The 26,468-nt window shown below is 36.6% G+C and overlaps 1 protein-coding gene and 1 long non-coding RNA gene across 3 annotated transcripts; one reads left to right on the top strand and one right to left on the bottom strand.

Moving 5' to 3' along the window:
- Positions 1–930: 930 nt before the first annotated feature.
- LOC110375731 (uncharacterized) lies at positions 931–15,947 on the bottom strand. 2 transcript variants are annotated; one of them, XM_021333981.3, is made up of 10 exons: positions 15,746–15,947; positions 12,563–12,603; positions 10,576–11,635; positions 6,413–6,553; positions 5,770–6,099; positions 5,048–5,136; positions 4,521–4,667; positions 3,765–4,033; positions 2,936–3,312; positions 931–2,483 (listed from the first exon to the last, which is right to left on the bottom strand). In XM_021333981.3, the coding sequence occupies exons 2-10, from the start codon at positions 12,571–12,573 to the stop codon at positions 2,277–2,279; spliced, it is 2,631 nt and encodes an 876-aa protein (XP_021189656.3). In that variant the 5' UTR covers positions 12,574–12,603; positions 15,746–15,947; the 3' UTR covers positions 931–2,276. The 2 variants fall into 2 exon arrangements, with proteins under 2 accessions (XP_021189656.3, XP_021189657.3); XM_021333982.3 differs by having other exon boundaries at positions 15,774–15,947.
- A 6,355-nt stretch (positions 15,948–22,302) lies between these two features.
- Positions 22,303–24,251, top strand: LOC110375744 (uncharacterized). The gene is made up of 2 exons (XR_002429497.3): positions 22,303–22,440; positions 23,563–24,251. It is a non-coding gene; the product is annotated as an uncharacterized LOC110375744 (long non-coding RNA).
- The last annotated feature ends 2,217 nt before the right edge of the window (positions 24,252–26,468 follow it).

Genomic DNA, 26,468 nt, shown 5'->3' with positions numbered 1-26,468 from the left:
TACAAATGTGTCTTTCTTACTCATCTTAGTTTTAGATAAAGTGTGGAAATGGAATAAAATAAAAAATAATAATGATAACATACAAAAACTACCGAAAATTAAGAATATATTTTTGGCTATAACTTTTTTTGGCATTGTTTTTTTTTTACTTTCTTAGTATAAGTTACTCTATATTAAGTGGACTATTTAATTATATAGGTCTCGTTCGTAGTGGAACATTTGGACTAAACTTCATACATTCTTGCCCAATCTCCTTTAATAATAAAAAAAGGCGTAGGTAGGTAAGGCAAATTAGCCAGTTAACTAGATTAATATCGATTATTGAAATTAAATAATATTAATATGAAACAAAAAAATCTAATTCAATCAAATATATGGGACCTGGTAAACCCTACCAATAGTTTGTTTTTGTGTTAGAATTAAGTTAAATTTTATTATTTTTCTATGTGTAGCTATTGTGGACACCACTATCGAATTGGTTGTAAACTGTAATGCTTTTAAATAAATAAATAAAAAATCACTGTCATATAAGTGGGAGTGGTCAAAATATACGCAGAATCGTAAAACTTAATTTAACATAGGATTTTAACTCCACTATATATATGATAATTATACAGTAGTTAGCCAAAGCGTTAGTCATTAGGTACTCATAAGTGTTTAGTTAGCTTTAGTTTCATGTGTATGATGTCTACCAACATCATAAAAAACGTACAATATAAAACCGTTTGATTTCCTCGATAATGTGGTGTGAAATAAGTTGTGACTAAAATCAATAGCAATATTGAGCAGTGATTTCTTGACGAGGGATGGAAACGGAGCAAGCAAACACACATTCATGTGTATAACATTATTATATTTACTTCAACTATCAAAGAATATGTCTTTCCCACAATAGTGTACAAAAGATAAAAGGAGAAATAAAATAACAACTGGTACCTAAATAATTTATTCTCATCATTGACTTCATGCAAGTTCAACAATCTTGTACCACAGTAGTGGAACACAAACACTACTCGTACAAGCATTAAATAACTTGCGCCACTGATTTACTTTCTGAAACAATCAATTTACTAGGAATTGTCGTTATTTTTAATAAATCTTTATTTACAAAAGACTAATTGGGATGTATCAAAGACTATTACTAGGTGGCGTTACTTGTTTTAAGGGTATAATGCTGTCTGTAGTTATTATCATGGAATATGGAAGATTTTTAGTCATGAACTTACATAGATTGGAAAGATCATAAACAAAATTACAACCATTCATGAACCACCTAGCACCTAATTAGTAGGCTTCGTTGATGCGAGGTACAGACAGAGTAGGATAAGTTAAAATTCTGACAGAAGTGAATGTTTTCTTGAACTACTATGGAAGGCAAAGTTAAATCACATTGGAAGTTTTCATTAAGTATAACCGCTCTTTAGGACGTATAAAAACATAAAACTTGAATTCAATTTGAATCATAAATATGGAAAACTCGCACAACAACAGTTTTTAGTAAAAGGCTTTCTTACAGTAGGTACCGATAAAAGATTAATGAATTAAGTAATACCGCTCTTCCAAGTAATCATCATCTAAAAACATTAATTTGTAAATTCAAAACATAAGTACTAAGCTATTTGTAATGATTCATTTTTCGATGCAACTTTTCATGAACACTTTTTTGAGACATATTATTCACTTGATATAAAAATCATCATAATGTATTGAACAAGATAAGTTAATTATTAACACTCTAATTATTTGTTCTATTGGAATTATTGCACAGTTGAATGTACTCCTCCTTTAGTAATGGAACTTTTGGTTTAAAAAACAACAATAATCTTTATTAAAGGCTGTAGTTAAACAACGATTTATAACTTGGAGCTTAGTGACTACGGATTCAATTGTCTATCCCTTTACGATAACATAATCAGCTAAAATACTTTTCATTACTCATTCAATAACAATTTACGGTGTTCGGAACTTAGCAGTCCTTGTATCACGGAAGTGATACTCATTATAATTTACTAATATATCTGTAATCACGTAAAATGACGGTTAGATCGAGAGCCAGCGACTGCTACACCTTCGTTATTTTATAAGGGCTGAAATTTTGTGTGTGCATCTGCCTTACAGTAGGTATAAACGATAGACTATGCACAAACAAAGTTTCAGCCTTTATAAAATAACGAAGGTCTGACAGTCCCTGGCTCTTGGGCTAAATTATTCTATTTTCTAGTTTTGTAGCGGTTTCTGGACCTGCCCCGGTAGCCCGGGGGAGGTCGTGGGTATTGTTAGATTTTCTCTTGTATAAACGGATGTGCGAGGCAGTGGTTGACCGAGGCTCTCTTAGCGGGATCTAACATGAGCATGCGTTCGAGTAAATCCTTTAACTGTGTGATCTTTTTGGCTTCGGGAGTCGGCAGCCGGTGATGTGGTGGGGCGAGTTCGGCTTGAAGGTCCCTCGTCGGTTTTATACTTGAAATTATAACTACTTTTTCCTGTAAAAAAATGGAAGTTGGAGTCAGTTAAAAATGCTTATGAAGTCAGTTTCAAAAATTAAGTTTCTTTTTTAATGCAGGAGAATTCAGCGTTGCAGTGGGATTATAACTTAGGTTAGCCATAACTCTATCATGAGTTAAAGCAATAGTGCTTGTCGATACGCAATACTGACTACGTATTGCATGGCACGTATAAGTAACGTAAGTCAACGCTAAAGGAACTGTAACATTTTCCATTCCTAAAAATTGATGTATACCCGTTTCTAATATTGTATCTATTCTGTTGTTTTGCTGGCTAGAGCTAAGAATTTGACACTAGTTGTTTGAGGTTAATGTCAACATTCTATCTCTAGTTACGTACCAATATATAGATAGAATATTAGGGACGGCAGGTAGATGGTCGATATCGAGAATCAACAAATACTATTGCTATATTGTACTGTGAAACTCACCCTTTCAGTAATCTTATCCAGTTCATGATATAAAAAGTTACAATTAGCGTCAAAATGTTGTTCCTTAAAATAGCCTTTCTTGATTATCTTATTTGGTATCTTCCCCTTAAGGTCCATGAAATATTTTAACATTTCGTTATTTGATTTTCCACTGAACATGATTTTTCCAGTGGACAGTTCGTATATGGTACATGCCGTTGACCACATGTCTATGCCATGGTCGTACGGGACTCCTAGTATAATTTCAGGAGATCTGTAGAATCTTGAGACGAGATACGGCGTAATTTCATTGTCAGATACGTGGCCGGCCGCGCCGAAATCACACAGTTTTAACATCAGTTTGTTCTCGTTTACAAGAATGTTATCCGGTTTTATATCTGGAATAGAATAATCATTATATTGTAAGTTCTATAAAAATACAGCCAATCTTGGATATCCATGATAAAATGTTATTTTGAACCAAGCATGACATGCAATGACAAAAGCAGCATTGCTTGTACTGTTAGTAAATCAAAAACAAAAAAAAACCTCTTTGTTATATTACTATAACTGGTATAGATATAACAAAGGGGAATCATTTTTTTTGTTTGTATCCTAAAAGTTACAAAGCTATGAAATGGGAATTAAATAAAATTAATATAACCGCGATAGAATCCGTAAAAGTTTTATCTAAAAAGTTCTGAACCTGCAGAACCGATTTGAAAAATTCATTCACTCTTCTTTTTTTTTCGAGTATCATAGGCCCACGGCCTAATAGTTCCCACGGTACGCGGATGTAATCGCGGGAAAACGGCCAATTAGTATAGAAATAAGCTACAAAGTTCCTCACCTGCGTGCAATATACCGGTTTTTTTCAATAGCTTTAGTGCTAAAAGCATCTGCTGAGTATAGCTGCGTACAGCTTTGATGTGAATTCCGCTATTCTTGCCATATTTCTTCAAAACTTCTCGTAGATTCATACTGAGAGGTTCCATGACCATACATAAATGTCTCTTGTGGAAGAAGTGACGGAATAGGCGCAGACAGTGGAACTTGTCTTCGGGATCCGCGTCGTTCAGTCGCTTCAGGATTTCTAACTCCCGAAGACCGGTCTTGTGCCTGAAAATATGTACAGGTTTATAAAGCAATCGCAGTTATTTATGAAAGTTTAACGTATATAAATGAATCTTTATATCTAAATAATATTAAACGGCTGGAACGTTTATTATAATAAAACGTACCGTTTTGCTGGAAATCACAAAAAAACATATTTTTTTACCTTGAATTTTTTTTTGCATTCAGGGGAAACATGGGGAACTTTGAAATTTTATTTATAACTATATTTTATACGATCTCACCAATTTTCAGCTCGTTGTGAATTAATGTAACTTCACACTCATTTTTTGGTCTAATTTGACCGGTCTAATAAGGGAGCATCAGGTTCTTACTGACTAAAACCCACCATATTTCTTCTTAAGCCCTTTATGTACCAGGGAGGCGGTAACTCTTTCGAACAACACACAGTCCCGGCAGGCTTTGGCCCTAGTGGCCCTCACTGGGGATTATGTCATGCATAAGTCAACATACATCCAAAATGTATACTCACATGATCTCATTATTTCTAATGATCTTGACGGCCACATCGCTGTTGTTCCGCGCTTGGTCCCTCGCGCGAACCACGTTGGAGAACACCCCCTGTCCCGTGTAACCATACACCGTGTATCGGTTATCCAGCATCTCACCGATGCGTACTCTGTAAACATACGACAAATTATCATTACCGGTCTAGCCTTTTCCCGAGGTCGAGTTATAGTCTAACCTGACTCAGCTGAGTACCAGTGGAGCAACAAGGAGCGACTGCCTGTCTGACTTCATCTACCTAGTTACCCGGGCAACATACCCTTTGGCAAGACTGGTGTCAGACTTAATGGCTTCTGAATACCTGTAATAACTGCCAAGGATGTTAAAGAACAGCCGGGGCCTACAGTTTAACGCGCCCTGCTATACATAGTCATTGGGGTCTAAGATGTCTAAGATATACTTAGAAAGTACATACATACAAACTTAAAAAAGTTGCATTGGTACTCGCCTGATCTGAAACGGTTCTGATCATGACTAAAAAGGATAACTTACCTATAATATCCTTCAGCATCATCCCAATTGTCAGTCAATGAAGGGTTTTCTGCTGCATTTTTACTCTTCGGTTTGCCGGCTGTAGGTGTCTGAAAAAACAATAAAATAATAACTATGTTTTTTTTAAGAAGGATTGGTTGAACTCGTATGAACGCAATTCTTAAATGTTTATAAGGTTTGATGATTATCCATACTAATAAATAAATAAAGACGTAAGATTTGCTTGTTGATTTACATCAAACAGACTCCGAATGCACTGAACCGATTTGAATAATTCCTTCACTGTTAGGAAGCTACACTATCTGTGCTGAAAATGGGCCATGTTTTACCCGTATATGGGAAGAAGTTTCCACAGGATGTGGATGAAACCTTGAGGAACAAGTGTATTATATAATTCTTTGATAAATTTAGAGATATATGGAACATATATATAGCAGAAAACATGTATGTAAGCAACAGACATAAAATATTAAATAGTTATGACATATTCATAGCAAAAGGAATATCATTCACATACACTTTTTATGTGGTTTCATTATCAATCAATACATCTTTCATCACAGGCTTTTAGGTCTGCATTTAAGATCTAAAATAATTTCAAACAATATCCTGCTATGTATGGTAGTCGGGTCAGCTGTCCTAATTTTTCTTCTCTACTTTGCTTTATCTATGACATCGCTATCTACCTTATGGGATTGGTTGAAAAAGTTGTATAAACTTACATCAACACTATCAAAGTTGTCTTGATCAGCAAACATATCCCACTCCCCGCTCTTGACTGACTTCTCCAATTTAATTTCGGACTTCGATTCACTTTGTACGCTCTTTATGAACTCGGTTGAAGGTTTATCTGGTTTCGGTTCCTTGGCGCTCTTCTTATCTTTGGTATCCACGGACTCTTTACTCGATACTCGAACCTCTGGAGTATCGGAACCAACTCTGATGCTGGTCTTGGTTTGCACGTCAGGTTTATGCTCAGATTTCGGTGGGGGTGATATTATTGGGGTCTCATCAGGTTTCGGTTTGGGGTCTGTGTTCTCACCACCGAGACGCTGTAAAATATGACGATTTAATAAATTGGCTACTTGGTACTTGCAACAATTATTATATTATAGATATATTAAGACCTCGTTAATATAGATAGAAGTTCAGGATTACCATTTTTTATTTTTGCACTGTATATTTTGTCATTTGTTTATTATTAACAATAACAGTTAGCAAGTTATCTTGAAACCATTGATAAAGACAATTTAAGTCATCCTGAGCTTTTTCGGGAGTTTCCTAAATTTTGCCGCCAAAATAAAATAAACCTTATAGCCCCAGGCAATGAAAGAAAACGGCTTTGCTATATTTAAAAAATTATACCTTCATAAGCTGTTCTCTTTGCTTCCGCCGCCTTTCAATGATCTGTTCTTCAGTTTCCTCTTCATCATCAGTGTTAATAGATATGTTGAGTTCCTCATCGCTAGAGCTTGGAACTATTTGAGCTACCTCATTGGATGTGTTCTGTAAATTAAAAACAAAACAATATCAATTCAGCAGTCACAATTCGTTGTTTATGCCCATTTAGACAAAGGAGTGACACAAAAATAGAATGACATTTGAAAAAACCGGTCTGATTGTCTAACCAGATGTAGCTGAGTACCAGTGCTTTACAAGGAGCGATTGCCCTATCTGACCTCCTCAACCCAGTTACCCGGAACCCGATACCGATTGGTTAGACTGGTGTCAGACTTACAGGCTTCTGACGACCCGTAACGACTGCCAAGGATATTCAATCAAGCTGGGAGGGACCTACAGTTTAACGTGCCATCCAACACAGTCATTGGTGTCTCAGATATACTTAGAAAGTACATAAAACCTTAGAAAAGTTGCATTGGTACTTGCCTGACCTGGCATCTAACCCGCGCCCTCATACTCGAGAGGTTGGTTCTTTGCCCACTAGGCCACCACGACTATCAACAGTTGAAAAACAACAACAATGTTACTAATCAATAAATAATAATAAAAAATAACAAAACGTAATGTCGTCCCCGTACAGCGAAAAGTCAACTAAGTCCGAAAATAATGAAACGTACGCGCGACTTTTGTCGCAAAATCAATTCGCGTACTTACAGTATAAGCGCTAAAAAATCGCTCTTCTTAAACGCACGGACATTGGACAATAATAAACAAATAAAGAGTAATGAAAAAGAAAGCAGATTTCAGATTCGTACATATCATGTTAGACAGCAGCGGGGTGGATGCGAAGTGTATGCATAGATCAGAGTTGGGCAAATCAACTAATTTATTCAATCAATTGATCAATCATGATTGATCTAATCATGATTAATTTAGTCATGACTAATTTAATCATAACTAACGAGATCAATCATTAGTATGACTAAATTCGTTAATCGCAAATCATCAATCATTAGTTTTAATCATGAAATGTATGATTAAGCTCGATGCACAGGTGTTGGTACACTACACATACAGGGTGTAAGGATCAGCTGACCGAAGTCACAGACCATCATCTTGAGTAAAGTACTGAAGGAATTAGGTTCGGAAATGAAAAAACTTTTGGACTCTGCAGTGGCGGATTTACAAACTTGCCGCTAGTAGGCCATTCAATTTTTGCCGCCTCTAATGATTGTGAACTTAATGATATTTTTGTCAGTTACTAGATTATTTTTGCAAGCCTCTATGTACCGAAGAGTTTAATGTTAACAAGTTTATATGACAGCGACTTTGAAGCGTAAAACCTTTGTAACTTTTAAACGGCTCAATCGATTTTCATCAAACACTAAAAAAAAACTAAATTGGAATTGGTTCATTCGTTCGGGTGCTATGACGCAGTGGCGACGTAGCATCGGGCACCCGAGGCGGACTACCTATTGTGCAGCCCCCCCAAAAAAAAACGACAAATGTAAAAAGTTTTCTGTTCCAAAACTTAATAATTTTGTACCAAAACGAGTAAAAAAAAACTGGCGTAAAGTGAAAAAGTCGCGAGCGAAGCGAGCTGATTTATAGTTTTGGTACACAAAATATCTATCAAACAAGAGTGGAAAAAAGGCACTGCTAAGAGAAGAAGCCGCGAGCGTAGCGAGCGCGAAATTTTTGATGTTTGGGACGCAATAATACCTAAAGAAATCAGAAAATAGCCACTGTCAAGTGAAAGGCGCGAGCGCAGCGAGAAATTTTTTGAGTCTTGAAACACAAAAATACTCAAAGAAGTTTGAAAAAGACCAGTGTAAAGTGAAAAAGCTGAGAGCGCAGCGAGCGCGAAATTTTTCGAGTTTTGGGACACAAAAGTCCTCCACTCTCATAAACAGCTTAGAAATCGTCAGTTTAGAGCGTCAGTTGTTTTTGCTACTTCGGTGCTTTAACTTTTTGTTAGATTGAGGACTCGAAAGAGCGCAGAACAAACCAGGAATTATGAAAAAAGCCGCGAAACCGCGAGCGAAGCGAGCGGATTTTTTATTTTATTTTTATTGAAACGCTATTAGAATATTTTAAAATTCATGATCACGTAAGTAGGTACCTATGTATATATTACAGTTTATTAATTTTGCGTTTATTAATCGTCTATTTATATATGGATTGTGTACTCATATACTCAATTATAAAAAAAACCTGTAAAAAAAATTGCTAAATTTGCCGCCCCTCTAAATCTGCCGCTCTAGGCACTGGCCTACTTGGCCTATTGGTAAATCCGCCACTGGGACTCTGCCTACAAAATACTAAAGTCGGCAGCCAATTTTGTATAGAAAGGCCAAAATTTTTCTTTTTCGAGAAAAAATTATATTAGTTATTGTATTTACATTTATTTTTAGCTGTTCTTTATTTATAAACTGAGTTTTTAAATTAAAAGTATTTAGTTAACTACCTAAACAGCTGGAATAGGTATAGTAATTAAAAACCCATTACATAAAAAATACCTATTGTTCATTAATATCTAAAAATTATCAGAAAAATATTTTCGTCTGCTACGACACGTTCGAAATTCTTTGTTTATTTATTATTACATTTTGACTGCACTATCGATTTAAGCACCCTCAAATACCATGAAAATGACACCCATGACGAAAATAATGATACCTGTTGCAGCCGCCATCTTGGATTCACGTTTTGACTGCACTATCATTTTTAGCACCTTAAAATACCATGAAAATGACACCCATGACGAAAAAAATGACACCTGTTACAGCCGCCATCTTGGATTTACGTTTTGACTGCACTATCGTTTTTAGCACCCTCAAATACCATGAAAATAACACCCATGACGAAAAAAATGATACCTGTTGCAGCCGCCATCTTGGATTCACGTTTTGACTGCACTATCGTTTTTAGCACCCTCAAATACCATGACAATGACACCCATGACGAAAAAAATGACACCTGTTACAGCCGCCATCTTGGATTTACGTTTTGACTGCACTATCGTTTTTAGCCCCCTCAAATACCATGAAAATAACACCCATGACGAAAAAAATTATACCTGTTGCAACCGCCATCTTGGATTCACGTTTTGACTGCACTATCGTTTTTAGCACCCTTAAATACCATGACAATGACACCCATGACGAAAAAAATGACACCTGTTACAGCCGCCATCTTGGATTCACGTTTTGACTGCACTATCGTTTTTAGCACCCTCAAATACTATGACAATGACACCCATGACGAAAAAAATGACACCTGTTACAGCCGCCATCTTGGATTCACGTTTTGACTGCACTATCGTTTTTAGCACCCTCAAATACCATGACAATGACACCCATGGCGAAAAAATGACACCTGTTACAGCCGCCATCTTGGATTTACGTTTTGACTGCACTATCGTTTTTAGCACCCTCAAATACCATGAAAATAACACCCATGACGAAAAAAATGATACCTGTTGCAGCCGCCATCTTGGATTCACGTTTTGACTGCACTATCGTTTTTAGCACCCTCGAATATCTTGAAAATGGGTGATGTGATGGGTGTCCTATGACCCTTCGGAGCCTCGTCGGTGTGCATGTTTGTGTGAGTGAGCCGTTTCGAACGTTTGTTCGTAGTCTGCTCTACATATATTTAAACTGTGCCTACAGTAACGTTTTGTGTGCAATTCAGTATTTTTTTAAGATGCAGAAAAATATTTTACTTTACGCGGTATTAAAAAATATCAATCATAATCATGATTATTTGATTGAGATTAAAACTAATCAATCATTAGTCATCACCTCGTGATTAAACTAAATAATCATTAGTCTTCAATCATGACTAACACATTCAATCATTAGTCATCAATCATTAGTTAACTAAATTCTGCCCAACTCTGGCATAGATAAACTACACTGCACGGATTTCTTTTATTTTAGATTTTTGCAGCACACCGACATGAAGTGTGCGAATCTTGACAAGCAATTAAAAAACACCATTAAAAAAATATATCGTTAAAATAATATGAAATATTGCGCTTGCGCGAATCTTTAGTAGAAATTGAAAAAGCTTCATACAATAAAATGCACCATTATTACATTGTCTGTATTGATCGTCTGTACCTTATTGGACCTGTGGTCGGAGCGCGACTGCTTCTCCCACCTGCCCGTTTGATGTTCGCGGGAGCGTCGCTCGCGATCCATGTGCCTATGCTCGCGGCGCGCATTCCTCGGCGAACGGTCACGTGACCTCCGCGTTATTTTCAACAGGTCTCCCCTGCTATCCCCTCTTCTCCGCTGTTCTATAGATCGCCGTTCTTTTTCTCTATCTCGCTCCCTTTCACGCTCCCTGATTTCTCTTTCTCTATCTCGTTCCCTTCTCTTTTCCCGTTCCTTCTCTTCTAATTTCCGACGCTCCTTCTCCTTCTTTTCTCTATACTCCCTTTCTTCTAGTCGCCGTTCCATTTCTTTTCTACTTTCTCTATTAATTATCTCTCTTAAATCTTCTTCTTGTCTCTTAGGTTTATATTTGTCTCTCTCAGATGACCGATCTTTGCTCGATTTGTGTTTACTGCTCCTTCTATGGTCGTGATCTTTATCTTTCCTTGGCCTTTTAAGAATGGGTGATCTAGTATCATCGTTAATACATGTGACTTCGTTATATTTGTCATCTTTTGATTCATCGTCACTTTTCTCTGAGTAATAAGCGACGAGACGAGCTTGTAGTAACTCTTTTTGCTTCATGAGGTCCTCAAGGTTTAAGTCATCTTCAATTAGCGTTAGCTCTGGACTTGCGCAGTCTTCTTGATAATTTTCAGTCTCGGAGTTAGAAGAAATAATCTCTAAAGTTTCTTGGTCTTCCACTTTCCTAACGTAGGTAGTTTTACTATGACCCTTGTGAGATGCGTCACCATTTTTGGCTTTAGATATTACGATTGGCGGTCTTTTATTGATCTGCTGTCGTCCCGATTTCTGTATGAGCTCCTCTACGTCTGATAGAGAAGTCTCACTTTCTTGTTTAGGGCTCTTATGTTTTTCCTTCTTGGTTTTCTTTTTCCTTTTGATCGTTTTATCGACTGTGGTGTCGTCGCGCTTGTGTTTTTTATGCTTCTTGCTCTTCTTCTTCTTTTTACTGTCGTCGTACACAGCGTCGCCATTCGCAGACTCCGTCTCTGCTTTCTTTCTGTAAGAAAGGATTTGGTATATACTTACTACTTCTGTATTTTTTGTGGTTTCCAATTCTGTTTCCTTCGCAACATATCGAATAATTCTGCAACGTATGAGCACATCAGCGATGGTTCACTTAATCTTAACTTTGTGGTTACGATACAGCGAAGTTTGAATAGAGGAAGAGAATAAAGAACTCGGCGTTATATTGATGGCCATAAGCTCTCGATTGGCTGAAGTTGCGTTCATCTCATCTCGAGACAGGACTAAATATTGAATGAAGGGTGCACAAGGAAGCACAGAGGTGTCTGTCTCACAATCAAACATTAGTATTCTTTACAGGACATAAGATAATAACCAGAGTAGCACGGTAAAATATTATTGATTTCGTGTATTCTAAACAAGTTGAACATCAATACTTTCTTTAAAAATGTGTTTAAAGACGGTACTAAATTAGAACATGTTATGATGACTATACATTATAAATAAACTACGTTCGTTGATCGTAACCGACAAAGTTTGAGATACCTTGCGTGTAGGTTAGGTGTATTGGCTAATTGAATGTTGATGTCTATTACAAATTCTGATTGGCTCATAGTGGCAAGGAAATTATTATTTGGGATGTTTGAGAGCCATGTCGGAGTTTTATTTACATGGCGTTGCTTGATAAACTACACTTTAAGAAATGTGGATTTTTGGACTTCACAAAGTTACAAATGTCAAGTGCAACTGAAGTCTGAAGTCAAAAAGATCGTCACAGACAACATAGAACATTATAAAAGTGTTTTAATAGCACTAAAGAGGCTACATAACTAATCTACTGACTTTTTATAGAGAACAATATGACAAGCACAATTATTTAATCTTAGCCCGGAAATCTGGCAATGAAAATGAAATTATCAAATCATAATAATTAATCATAGTGGAATAGGCATTGACTTACTCTTTTCCCATTTTCCTCTTTCACTGACTATTCGGACAATTCTGAAACACAGATAAAAATAGTATTATAATCATGTCCGGCTTTTGTATTCATCATCTCCCAAGCCTTTTCCCGCCTATGTTACATAAGTATACAAGGAGACTGTCTATCGAGCCTCCTTAATCTAGTTACTCGGGTAACCCAGTTACCCAACCTCAAAAGTTAGGCAACCTCTTGGTAAGCCTGGATCAGGCTGACTATACCCGTAACGACTTCCAAGGATGCCCTCCGAAACACAGTAATTGGTATCCAAGATATACTTAGAAAGTACATAGAAACTTAGAAACCCAAGGAACTTCCATAAAGCATTGTCTATTTATTATAATGTATTTCATAAGACAATAGGCCACACCCTCTTCTAGAGGGAAGTTCTTCTTGCACATGGATAAACAGAACGGTAAATGTTATTCTGCACTTGCATAAATCAGTAAAAGTCGCATTTATCACTACATAGTATAAAACAAAGTCGCTTTTTCTGTCCCTTTTATGTCCCTTTGTACGCTTAAATGTTCAAAACTACGCAACCGATTTTCATGCGGTTTTCTTTATCAGATAGTGTATCAAGAGGAAGGTTTATATGTATAATAACGCCCATTAAATAGTGGGGAAATACTGTTATCCCGCGGGAAGCTGGGGCGGGTCGCTAGTAAGATTTGAAAGGATTCGCAGGGCAGGTAAGTTTGTTATAGTAGTTTTTCGCAAAACGCAACACAGCATGAAGCGCAAAGCAAATATAAGTAAATAACAAGAAAGTTTTTAAGTACCTCTCTTATGGTAAAGTCTGTTTTCAATTCACATAAAATGCGATTATGCATCCAACTAACGTTCTTTATCTTTTGAAGACAAAACGTATTGAGCAAGTTAGAACCAAATAACGAAAGTAACTATTACGAAGTTACGTGATTTTTCTTTTTCCTGCTATTTTTACATTTAAATCAAAATTCAAATCACGTTTTAAGGAAGCCATATTATTAAGGGGAAGGGGAATTGCGGCTGTTACGATATAATTTTAGAAGTACGCAGCCAAACTTATAGTATGTTTGCAGCAAACTTTTTTTTTGTAACAATTCTCAGATTTCATCAATCACAATTAAAGTAAAATGGTTTTCCTTATGGCTTGTGTTTAAACACCACCCAAAAAAGTACCTATTTTACTACCAAAAAAATTCTAAACGGTTACCAAAATGGATAAATGGTCACCAAATAACGTTTCCAAAAATATTATTAGGTAAAACCATTTTTTCGTATTATTGACAACTAAAAAAATATATGGACGCCTTTAAAATACACTTTAGACCAAATATTATATATTGTCACTACTTAGATGTTACCAATTATGTAATACCATGACTCCTAATTTGGTCATTTTTGTTAGACTAAAAAAGCTAACGATCGCTAGAATATTTCCCAAATACCAATTAATATACTGGGGTTCCCAAACGTACGTCGCTTGTTTATTGTTATATGAATTTGTGTGTAACTCAGTAGTAAAATGTAAGCACTCAACATGCAGCAAGCATGGCTTCTGTCACGGCTCCGGCGCTGCGGGGCTCCGGCGGTCCCATGCGAGCTTATCGTCGCAGATGGTTTTCACGCTCACCACCGCAGCTTCGGCTTGCTGGCCGGCTCTGCCGGCCAGCCTCAGCCGCGGCGGCGAGCCTTAAAAACTACCTGCGCCTCAGCTCGCAGGCCGCCTCGCCCCTCCGCGCCTACGCGGTTTTGAATTGCACTCTAGGAGTAGGGCAGACAATACTACGTGGAGTCGGTTTTGCAGCGATTCGTTTTCGTCACTAACTTTGATTTTGGTAGTAATATTAATCTTTTAGTTGGATAGAATTTGGTGACCATTAATCCATTTTGGGAACCAAAAATAATATTTGTGCGAGATTTGCGATTTTTCTGATGTTATTTTATTTTTTTTGGCTCATAATATTATATACTTTAGTGCCCTTTTAATAATGTCATTTTATTTTTTTTGGAGTTGTTTATTTTATTTGGTGCCTCAGCTTAGAGTCTTAAAAATATTTTTGGTGATCGCCTAAATTATACCCTTTCCTTATTTCCTTTCCTTGCATTTTAAAAAGTGCTTCATTGAATGTATTGTCAAGACATCTCTTCAACCCACAAAGCAATTTTGGTCTAAATCGGGAATTGAACCCAAGACATCGCGCAAATCAACTAGACCAGTTTAAAATATAGGTACACCTAATATATTTTAAAACCAATTTTGATAAAGCTGTCTAAAACTTAAACATAAAAAATATAGACTACTAAAATATACTTAAAATACAAATGAAACGCCAAGCTCATAAAAAGCACAGCAGCAAATAGGAAACGAAAAAGGCTCAGAAACTACTGTACCAATTTGAAAAATTCTTTCACTGTTGGGAAGCTACACTATCCCCTACAACTACACTATTCAATTTTGACATTATTAACTTAGGAGAATCAGGCCCCAGAAACAAATTGTACTTTAAAAATAAAGCTGTACATTACGCAAGCATAGTCGCGGCTGCCTAGTGGGTAACCGACCAACCTCTCTAGTATGAGGGCGTGGGTTCGATTCCAGGTTAGGCAAGTACCAATGCAACGTTTCTAAGTATATCTTAGACACAAATGACTGTGTTTCAGATGGCACGTCAAACTGTAGGTCCCCGCTGTCATTGAACATTCTTGGCAATTGTTACGGGTAGCCAGTAGCCCATAAGTCTGACACGTCTTACCAAGGGGTATTGGGTTGCCCAGGTAACTAGGTTGAGGTCAGATAGACAGTTGCTTTTCGTAAAGCGCTAGTACTCAGCTGAATCCGGTTAGACTGGAAGCCAACCTCAACATAATTGGGAAAAGGCTCAGGAGATGATGATGATTACGCAAGCATAGATGAAAAAGAATTAATAGAAGCGGAGTTAGAATCATTTTTGTGAGCACCACTTGAACACAGGAAAAGTATAGGAGTATGTAGTTTTACAAGTAAATCACAACTGAAATTAACAAAGTAATAGCACAATTGTATTTGACGCATTGTCAATTATACAATAACAATACTAACATACTCAAATAATAGTTTTGAGGTTATATTAACTGAATATTTACAATGTAATACAGTAAATTAGGAAAATTTCACCAAACATATAAGGTCAGTACCTTTCAAGTTAAAATTGTTTGTCTTTACCAGTTATTCGTCGCTGGGAATGACTTATTCTTCAGAGTTTTATAAATAGTATTTTGTTCTTTACTTCTTAAACAACTTTTATATATTTTACTATTAACAAAAGCATTTCACAAAAACTAATAAACGTGACATTAATCTTGTCTGTGCCATAAAGATCTTGCTTGAAGAAGCTTTTTTCTTTTGAGCGTTGTTTGTGAATATAGCACAAGAAATGTCTTGGAATGCCAATAGAAAAATATGTAAGGCAACCCCCAGACGTACAACAATATTGCGCAATGTTACAATTAAAATATCTTGGAATTAAAATTTTGTTCGCTAAAAATCATTGCGCGGTCTTCAATATTAACCCAATTTATTTTTGTAAATATGTAAATTAGCTAGGATATGTAGGTTTTTAAAAGATTTGAAACTATTCATAAGCGGTCTACAATAAAATAAAACGATTGTATGTAGTTATGATAATAGAAGTGCTTTACTTAGCAACATTTGATATTAGTTTTAATCACTCCTTGACATTGAAGATTGCACCTTGGTTTTAATAATTGCTCAATATTTTATTGTAGTTTGGAACAATGTTTTATGATGGCGTCAATACTTACGCCAAGTCGTAGACAGAGAAAACTGTAGTTTTCTTTTTGAGAATAAAAAAAATTAAGTCTCAAACTCTGAGCCAGATGCCGTTGTACCTACTACATCTAGGTGAGCCATTGTCAAGTAAAAAAAAAAGAAAATCCCTCGTGTCTATGCTTTGATTGAAGTAATGTCCTGTCAAATTGTCAATTCTGTTGTTGTGTCATTTCTAATAATTTAATTTCTGTTTTTGTCACAAGTAATTTGTAAATTCATTCTTTACATGCGAGTTTTTTAATTCCACTACCTTGTGAACTTAATTCGTGCGCAGAGGATTATTTAGAGTTGATTTTCAACGAAACAAGTGGCTCTAAAAGACAGACAAGTAAGTTTTTATCAGAAACCAAGTTACTTTGACAAATATTTTGCCTTTGCATATTTTATTTAAATTGAGTAAAAGGTGTACTATTTACAGAGATGAATACAACAAATAGAGGTGTTGCGCGGAGGTTTTGCTATGATGACGAAACTGGGGAAATTGTTACATACGACGTGAACGAGGAGACTGGCGAGTTGCTACTAGCTAACAAGTCACCACCGCTAGACGTACGACAGCCTGTAGAAGCACCGGAACCGGAGGCCAAGTATATGAAGTTCCCCCGCGGCTACATGAGCAAGACTAAGAAGTTCCAATCCCTGAAAGCTAACATTATTGCTGGTTCCAATCAAATCAGCCACCGATTGTTATTAATACCGTCTGTGATGGTATTCTCGGGCCTTTTCTGCGTTATTCTCATGATGCTGGAGATCTTTCTGCATGTTCGCTGCCACAAAAAGAATAAATCACTTAAAGATCCCAATTTGTATTACCGAAGCCCATTTCATGTAGTCACGAGCACATTCTGTGGCGTTTGCAGGGATTGTGATACCGCCTCTAAAATCGGTCAGCTACAAGACCAGAGACGTAACCGTTATGGTTACATTAGGGGTCTAACAATTTAATTACATATTTACTTTTAACCTTTGGTGTGGGTTATAAATTATTTTATAAAATTAAGTGGTTTATTGACCCTTTTGAGAAATCTCACTTGTGGATGCATTTTTTTGTATTTTAGAGCTATAAGCTAATCATGACTAAAGACTAATTAAATATCCACTAATTATATGCAATTTAGGACTCTTGTATCTTGAGTATTTTATGATGAAGATTATGATTGAATCAATCATTCAGCTTAATTTTCGCTAAATAGTTCCAAAGCAAATTGATGGTAAAAAATCGTAACTTGTCATTCTTACCAAGCAATAAAATGACTAGGCTCTGCCTTGTACTGATATATTATTTGATATGCATTTTACTTTGATTCCATTACATAGTTACGCAAAGATTGACCTAATAAAGCATATTAAAAAAAAATGTTACCATTTAGTATAATGAGGAGCTGTAAGCATTATAATGAACAGTAACTGTAGTTTTAAGCAGTTTTAAGAACAAAGTTCCTCTGTTGGCATTTCCATTATAATTATGAATGTTCGTAAGTCTTTTTCTATCAGTCTTAACAAACTGTTTTGGGTAGCTCAGGTAACTGGATTGAGGCGGTCACTCCATGGAAAATACTAGCATTTGGTTAGACTGGAAGCCAACCCAATGCACTCGTGAAAATGTTAGGCAGATGATGATTTTTTTTAAGTATAATTTTTACCCACGCTTTATCTGCATCTATTGACTTCACATTCCTAGATAAAAACTATAAATGCTGGAGAAGTCCTAAATAAAATACATTAACAAGTCTTTGATACCTACAGGGTTGGAGTCTTTCTACAAGGTGTTACAAAAGTACCCATTATGATGAGTCAATTAATATTATTACACGCTTTTTAAACGGTTTTTTTCAATCATAATATCGAATTTTGGCATACTGCGAAACAAACATTTTTCATTAAAGTGCAAGTCCTTGCTGGGTAACTTCTCTGGTACAGTAATCTATCTTTTCTACGTTTTGGCGATGTTTTTGACCACGATTTATAATATTAGTTTTAAATACTTTTGTAACACCTTGTATATTATTGACTTAAGAATAAATTATATATTTATGATTATTATATGTATAGATAATGTTTCTGTGTTATTTAATTTTAAGTTGAATATTGTATTGGTGAAGGTATTATTTTGATAAAACTGATGTGAGTTATGTGCTTTTTTTGTACAAAGAGGTAATAAAGGAATTATTTTTTATAATAAGGTGTTTAATTTGTACTAGAATTTTATAGATTTCGTTACGTATAGTCGGTTAGACTGGAAGCCGATCCCAAGATTTTAGGGAAAATGAAAAAAGCTAAACAGATACACAACAATAATTTCTATTGTATAAATAAGTAACTAGCCCTTTTCGCACGTACCGGGACAAAGTAAGTATAACCCATGTTACTTGGGAATTTTTCAAATCGGTTTAGTAGTTTCGGCCCCTTTAGAGTACAAACAAACCACAAAATGTTTCCCCTATTATTATATTATAGTATTTCAGACAAATATTTTTGTCATTAATTTGTCAAATAATTGAATTTATATTTTCGCTCTTTATATCGCTGCACTTATTTTTCAAGTCTCACACAAAGAATAATATTAATTGCACATAATACAGAAACGTGGCGAGGGGGGGGAGGCTTTCGGTGTGCACCTAGTCTGGAGTAGGTAGTAGGTATTCCAATGAATCGATATCTGGAGTACAGTCAGCTTCAAAAGTAGCTGAACAAATCTAAATTTCCAAACTACTAATCACCGTGATGTAACTTATCTGAGTATGAATTTTTTGAACATGAGGGTGTTAAGTTTTGACATTTGTGTTTTTAAGAAATTGTGTATTATAGGCATATTCAAATGATACTGAAAATATACTAAATATTTAATCACTGTTAATCTCTATGTGCATGTCATTTAAAGAGAACATGTCATATTTTATTAAGAAAAGTGGTCATCACCTTCTAAAAAAGAGAAGTTATCGCTGATTTTTAAAACGCGATATTTATGGTTTGGCCGACAGTACACATTAGTCAGTATAAGCATACCTAGCAAACCTAAAAGCAGGGAGCGGCCCCAACCCCTCGTCTGTGGGGTGATGCATTCTAAAGAAGCATTTACATCATCAGTGTCAAACTTAAGTACCTGAAGGTATCTGAAGTTACCTTTAATCGATACCTACGTAAACCTGCAATATTTTTAGATAGTGCCATATTTTACTTTCTGTTGCTTGCACTTACACCTTATCATTATCAGCCCTATTTTTTTTTTTCTAAATAGGTTCAGCTGTTTTAACGTGAAAACTTATTCGTGAGAAATATTAACGGCGACCAAGGCCGATTTCTGCCAGCTGCGCAGGACATACAGTGCACCAGCATTTGCGCAGACACAAGTGTACTCTCATAATCCAATGGGGCAGAAAATAAGACCGGACCACGAAGAGATGCACGGGCGTATCAATCAACAACTTCCAGACTACGTTTACATTCATTTCAGTTCGTCTACATTTGCAAAGCGATTTCGGCCTGATCCAGGAATCGAACCCGAGCCCTCGTGCACAGTAGTCGTGCCTGCGACCACTAAACCACCAAGGCAGAAACAGTAAGAACTATTAATTCGTTACCAAAATCCATGTTGGCACGCTTAATGGTAACTGCGGACAGCGAACGATGGTGCTACAGCCAAGGTACAGGAAAGCGTGACTGAAGAAAACTGATAAATTCACTTGTTGGAGTTGTTTTGACATCAAGTTTTTTCTAGTATATTATGAGTCACATAATTTTGTATAAGACAGACGGTCATGTGTTGCTGGGGAGTTAGGTACCTAGTTGCGCCACTTCTTCTTCGCAGTACGAGGCTGCCTTTTAAGTTGTGTCGTTTGAAATAAGTATAGATAATCCAATAAGTTATTACTGTTTATTATTTTTTTAATAATACTTAGCGATATTTAATGCACTTTTGCATGCATTAAAACCAGTTTTTAAATATTTATTCCATTCCAAAGTGGGGGTAGTCAAAACGGCCAATTTGTATACGTCAACAGCTGCTTCAGGTGTGCTGAAAGGTAGTCCACGAAGAATTTTCTTAATTTTGTAATAATGTAATAAAATCATTAGTGCTTAAGTTACAGCTGTAAGGTGGATGATCCAATATTTCAACATTTTGGGATCTCAAAAACATCGGTGTTTCGCGGGCGGTGTGCGAACTTGCATTGTCATGGTGCAGTATCATTCGACGTCTTGGATAATTTTTCCAAAATTCGGTGATGACTTTTGGCAAACAAACAGTGGTAAACGAGTCAGCGGTAACCGTCTCGCGATATTTAAGTACAATAGTGGCGACATGATCACCCTTTGCCAAAAACGAGGCAACCATTTTTTTGCAAGTGCTTTTGCGAGCGTACGACTTTGGTCAGTTTTGGCTCGTTTTGGAAAATCTAGACAGCTGACTGCTGCTTAGAATCCGGATCGTAAGCATATATCCAAGACTCGTTACCACTAACTGTATCATAGACCTGCTTTGACTCTCCTCGGTCGAATCGCTGTAGAGTTTGACGTCCACAACTTAGTCAGGCTGTTTCTTGGTCGTCGCTAAGACAATGTGGTATCCAAGGAGAGATCATCTATCTTACGCCAAGTTCGTCGTGTAGGATATTTTTGACTGTGGTCCCTGAAATGCCCACGGATGCCTCTATTTCACCATATGCTACATGTCCGTCTGCGAGGATTAGCTGCCGCACAGTCTCGATATAAACTTGCATCATGGCGGTTTTTGGACGACCTTCACGTGGCTTGTCACTGAAGCTAGAGTGCCCAGGATGAAATTCTAAATATTAGCGTTCTGCGGTCCTAAGGAATGGTGCTACATCACTAAATACAAAACTAATCTCTTTAAAGCACTGAAGTCGCGACAATCCCATTTTAAAGTTGTAGAAAATTATCGCACTCAAATTTTCCTTACACATTTCCATTTTTGCAACCGACCTGTCACCTTTGCATGGACGATACAATAAAACTATTCGACCTATTTAAAAACATTCTTTTGTTTTCGAATTCTAAATTCAAAAAGATTCAAATGGCATATATGTCGGAGACTGCCAATAGTACGGACACTAAACGTCACGCAAGCGCGCCCTCTGGTGGCGTTTCCGGTGAAACAACATTTTGGCGCGCTTGGCAGAGTAGTGGTGGTCGGCGTGGCGTCCGCGGAGCTCAGTCTTGGTCGAGTCGTCGTGCTGCGCACATCTCGATACTGCCTTTCGTTACGTGTAGTGTACCTAGTGTTGTAGTACTGTTGTAGATCCATATTGTAAAGTGTGTAAAGTGTCTTTTGAAATTAAAGTGTAAAGGTTCTTCTAACCTAACAGACAGACATGTGTTGCTGGGGAGTTTGTTCCGCCACTTCTTCTCCCCAAGCCAAAACACATAGGAAGTGGCGAAGGGCGGGCGTTTTGGGGGCTGTCTTTTGTTCTGACTAATTTGAATAAACGTTTGACTTTTGAGTTCGTTTGAGTTTTGAGTTTCTTTGAGTTATCTCTTTGCTTGATTACCCTAACTGATGTCGGACGATAGTGCCATCCTGATGTTCGCCTCCGACATATATATATTTTTTTTAATAATCGCGGGAGGTTACCAAACGACAGAACTTAAAAGGCAGCCTTACGTAATAGCCCATAGGAAGTGGTGAAGGGTGGGCGCTTAAGGGACTGTCTCATGTAATTCTGACGTTCGAAAAGTACAGATTTTCAGCCTAATTTGAATAAACGCTTTTTGATTTTGATTTAATTTCCAATTATAGGTACCCAACTGTTTTGAGGTCCTTTTTTTTACGTACCTACCTAATGACAGCCAGTCAATAATTTTCGGTGCAGTGCGTAGTCTCCGTTACAGGTAGGCACGCTACATACAACTAGGTAGTACAGTATTGCACTTGCGCAGTCCTTGTATGAGCAGCAATCGATGGGTCCTTTCGTCGGCTGCCCCTGGAGCGACCGGTCGTGTCCACTGCTGCTGCTTCTGCTGCCTTGATAGCTGAACGAAGTTAGGAGAGGGAACGCCTTCTCGATGTCCTTGATGTCGGCGGGTAAGTTGAATTTTTTCTAGATCTTAAAACGGCTGAATTCTGGTGTTACGTATGGCTATTGTTTCAGGTAAGTGAACCTGTCCATTTGCTTTTTTTGGGTTCATGACGCTTAGTGTCTTTCTTGTTGGTGTGTAGGTAAATGAGTAGGTACCTAGGTACTGTGACCTATTTATTGTCTGGCAGAACTGGCGAAAATTTGGTGCATTAGTGAATTAGGATATTTTTTATGCTCCTGCCATTTGGTCTGTGCCGCGAAGTAGGTATTGTGATGCGATTATTAATTTACTTTACTCTATTAATTAAAGCTAGCTGTTTAACTAATATCGCAACGACTCGAAACGACTTCCATGCTCTGCTGTGATATGAGTAGGGCGTTGTCCATCCGCCATTTTGTCGTGACTCATTCAATCAATCGAAATGCACAATTTTAATTCAATAGCTTCTCGCAAATGCAACTGAGCAAATTCTTATCAAGTTTTTTGTAACGGACTAGCTTTCGCTCGCGACCTTATCCGCTAATGAAAACTATGAATAAGTACATAGTTTTCATTTTTAGGCTTATTAAGGTCGCAAATATACATAACTGACTCCTAAACTACCTAGGTGTGGGCCTGTAGCTTAGAGAGTCAGCAATTCTTCGTAGTTTTTTGTTTTCCGTCGTCTCCATCATCAGGGGTAGGAACGATTCTGCTAATTTTACTTAAGGGGCTGAACTGAATGTCGAAATTAGCTTGTCTCAAACAATTTTTTGGTCTAAACTATACAGTTTTTGACGGCGAAAAAAATAGGTAGGATGTTAATCTTGAACATATTTCTGAGAACCCTGTTAATTTCAAAACACTCAACGTACATTGATAAAATTTGTAACCTTTACGAGTCCATATGTAAATACAGAACTTGGTTAATTTTTATGCACGATATGGTTAAAACTGCTATTGCGATTCAATTTCTATTCAATTTTGACATTATTAACTTAGCAGAATCGGGCCCCTGGTGACATGTTGTCATACATATTGTGAGCAAAGAAAACTGATGGTAATTGCGTAGGGTGTTTAAAAGTAGGTACTTGTGTGTAAGTGCAGTCAGTATCAGGTTGTCACACATAATTTATTTCAATTCCAGGTATGGAGGCATCAGTTTGCACCGAACCAGTGAAGGCTCGCCCGGAAGGCGCGGTGAAGAATATCAACCCACAGACTGGAAAGCTACTCAAAGATCCCTGGTCCAGCCTCTGCTACCGTCGCCACGTTTTCACCGCTCAGAAAAATGACTGACGAAGGCTTATTATTTCTGTTATTTTTTCACCAAAGACCCTACGAAACTGCTTTCCCTATGACCCAGGCAATGATATAACGGACTATCCTAATCGATTGGCTTTTGTTTTTGACCGACTTATATCGGTTGTGTCGTTTTTATTTCAAACGCAAGTTGTCGGTGGCTGGGTGTCGTCCATATGACAGTAAAGGATCCATTCATTTAGATTTATTTAACTTCTGTGTTGAAATATCTACCTACAGGTCCACCACCTCCTTTGTAAGAGGTACCTATCAATTTCACTAGATAGAATACTTTCGAAAGTGGGTTCATATTAGTTAAATATCGAAACGAATGGACTGTTCATGGGCCAAACAGTTGCTGTGATAACGTGCACCTTTCTAATGTCTATGTTCCTGTCCAGTTTGTATAATTTTAATTATTTCATGATTAGGAAATCAGTTTGATCTTATATGCGTTTTATATTCATTTGGTTAAGTTTGTATGAAGAATGGGTTGTGTTATATTACTTTAAAAATCTACTTTTAATTTAGTATTATAAGTTATTAAATGCGATTTTTTAGTCATCAGATAACTTTAATATCAATAATAAGTTACCCAGTTTGGCAGATTTTAAAAATAAAATATGTCAACTAATTTTGCAGATTAAAGTTATCTATGAGATCTAAAAATCCGCAGAGTTATTTTGAATGTAAGTTTGGTTTTAGGAATATAATTTGTAGCCTGACTGAAGTTTACAAGATGTAGAATTTTTCCTGACGGAGAAATTTTCTTTCTGGCAGGAAAAGTCTAAATCTTTGAATTTCCATTCACTTCGGTGGATGGTAACAAATCTGCGCCACAAGCATGGATTGAAGTACAATTTTAACTACACTAAGATATCTTCTTAAAATACTCGTAAATGTTATTGGCAACTGTTCTATCACTCTGGATATTATCTGAATGTATTCTCTTTACGTGTGGCATATTTAGTAGGTTATAACCTCAGTGTACTAAGCTAAGATCTCCTAACTTATCGTAGGTACTTGTAACTATAATATGTGTATTTTGGATTGTGATTACAGAGACTGAAATGTATTTAAAAACGCGTGATGGTAATTTTTATAAGGTTAATGCCCCGATTAAGACTGGATGGAATATTGTAGTAGTAAAAACTTATGCCCCGCTTATGTCTACTGTATTAGATTAGTAATATCTTCTGATTTAAGTAAACGTCTTTCTTTTATTGGTGTTTTTGGTTTTATTTACCTATCTACACCCACACCTTATTCCTTTGACCCCTCTGGTGGTAATGGTACTGCGGTGTTAAAATTGGTAAGGCACAATTCGCTGTCCCCACCGAATAATATCGTATTCGATTATTACGATAGAAGTGCTTTTATGGGGAATTATTGTTCTAGAGGTGCGATTACACCCTGTGAATTTTTTTCACGTGATTCGTGCTATTACTTTTTGAGTTAGACATTTTGTAATGAATTTACCCATAGTATTCTTCTCTAAATATTTACTCTAGATATTTCAGTAAACCGTTATAACAAACTTATTCAAGTAGAAAAAATAAAACTGATTTCGGTAAAGTATGTTACCATATTATTCGCGTTTACTGTTACCACAATAGATTGTTTTGAGCAGTGAATACTATGGCAATAATAAGTTACCATTATAATGAACATCGCTACTTTACAGTGAAGACAATTGCAATGGACTATTGCCGTGTGTAGGTCATTGTCAACAATTTACATGAATAAAATCGTATTGTGCATTATGGTTCAAAATTTTGTTACATTTCTGGTAATATACATTTTTAGCTAAAACTTAATGAGAATAAATCCAATATTTATTTATATGACAAATAAATATTTAAGAAAAAAAAAAAACAAGTTTTTGATATACCAACGATGTTGCTATGTAAATCTGTTAAGAAGTTATAAGCAAAAAACGGTTTTTTATTTTTCCTGTAAAATTTTAAGTTTTTGGTTACGATATTATTCGTTGGGGACAGCGAATTCACAAATCAATAGACAACAATTTAGATACTGTACTTATATAAAGAAATAGTGACATTCAAATTCAGCCCGGGGGCCCGATTCTCCTAATTTTACTTGAGCGACACACGATTCACATTCGACTGAGATCCAATCACGACTCAATTACGATTGAAGCGTTTTTATCTTTTAAATAAACGTTTTTATCCTTTTGGGCCCGATTCTCCTAAGTTAATAATGTCAAAATTGAATAGAAATCGAATCGCAATATGATCGCAATAGCAGTTTTAACCATATCGGGCATTTTGCTACTAATATAAGACCAATCGCATTCCAACGACATTCGATAGGTTTGCGATTGGTCTACTATTTTGGTGTGATTTTGGTCTAGACGGTAGTTTGCTCTACAATCATATTGCAATCGTAAATCATTTGCAGACAAAATGATTCACACATCAAAGACAGAAAAGGATCATCATGACATTGAACAGAAAAGGATAAAAACGTTTATTTCAAAGAAAAAATAGCGGAATGCCACGTACGCTTCAATCGTAATCGAGTCGTGATTGGATCGCAGTCGAATGTGAATCGTATGTCACTTAAGTAAAATTAGAAGAATCGGGCTACAGGGCACATGCTATCGGCTGACTGACGCACGCTCTGAGGGACTGCCGACTAGTGCCGACGCCGCACATCGAGCTTGCGCACTGCGCCCCTGTAATGCGTGGATCAGTCACATCATAAAATAGGAGTTTGACTATGTTATAG

This window comes from Helicoverpa armigera, chromosome 1 (assembly GCF_030705265.1).
Source record: "Helicoverpa armigera isolate CAAS_96S chromosome 1, ASM3070526v1, whole genome shotgun sequence".
In the NCBI taxonomy this organism is placed as follows: domain Eukaryota; kingdom Metazoa; phylum Arthropoda; class Insecta; order Lepidoptera; family Noctuidae; genus Helicoverpa; species Helicoverpa armigera.
The sequence above is the reverse complement of the archived record's forward strand: the minus strand, read 5'-3'. Positions and strand labels throughout refer to the sequence as shown.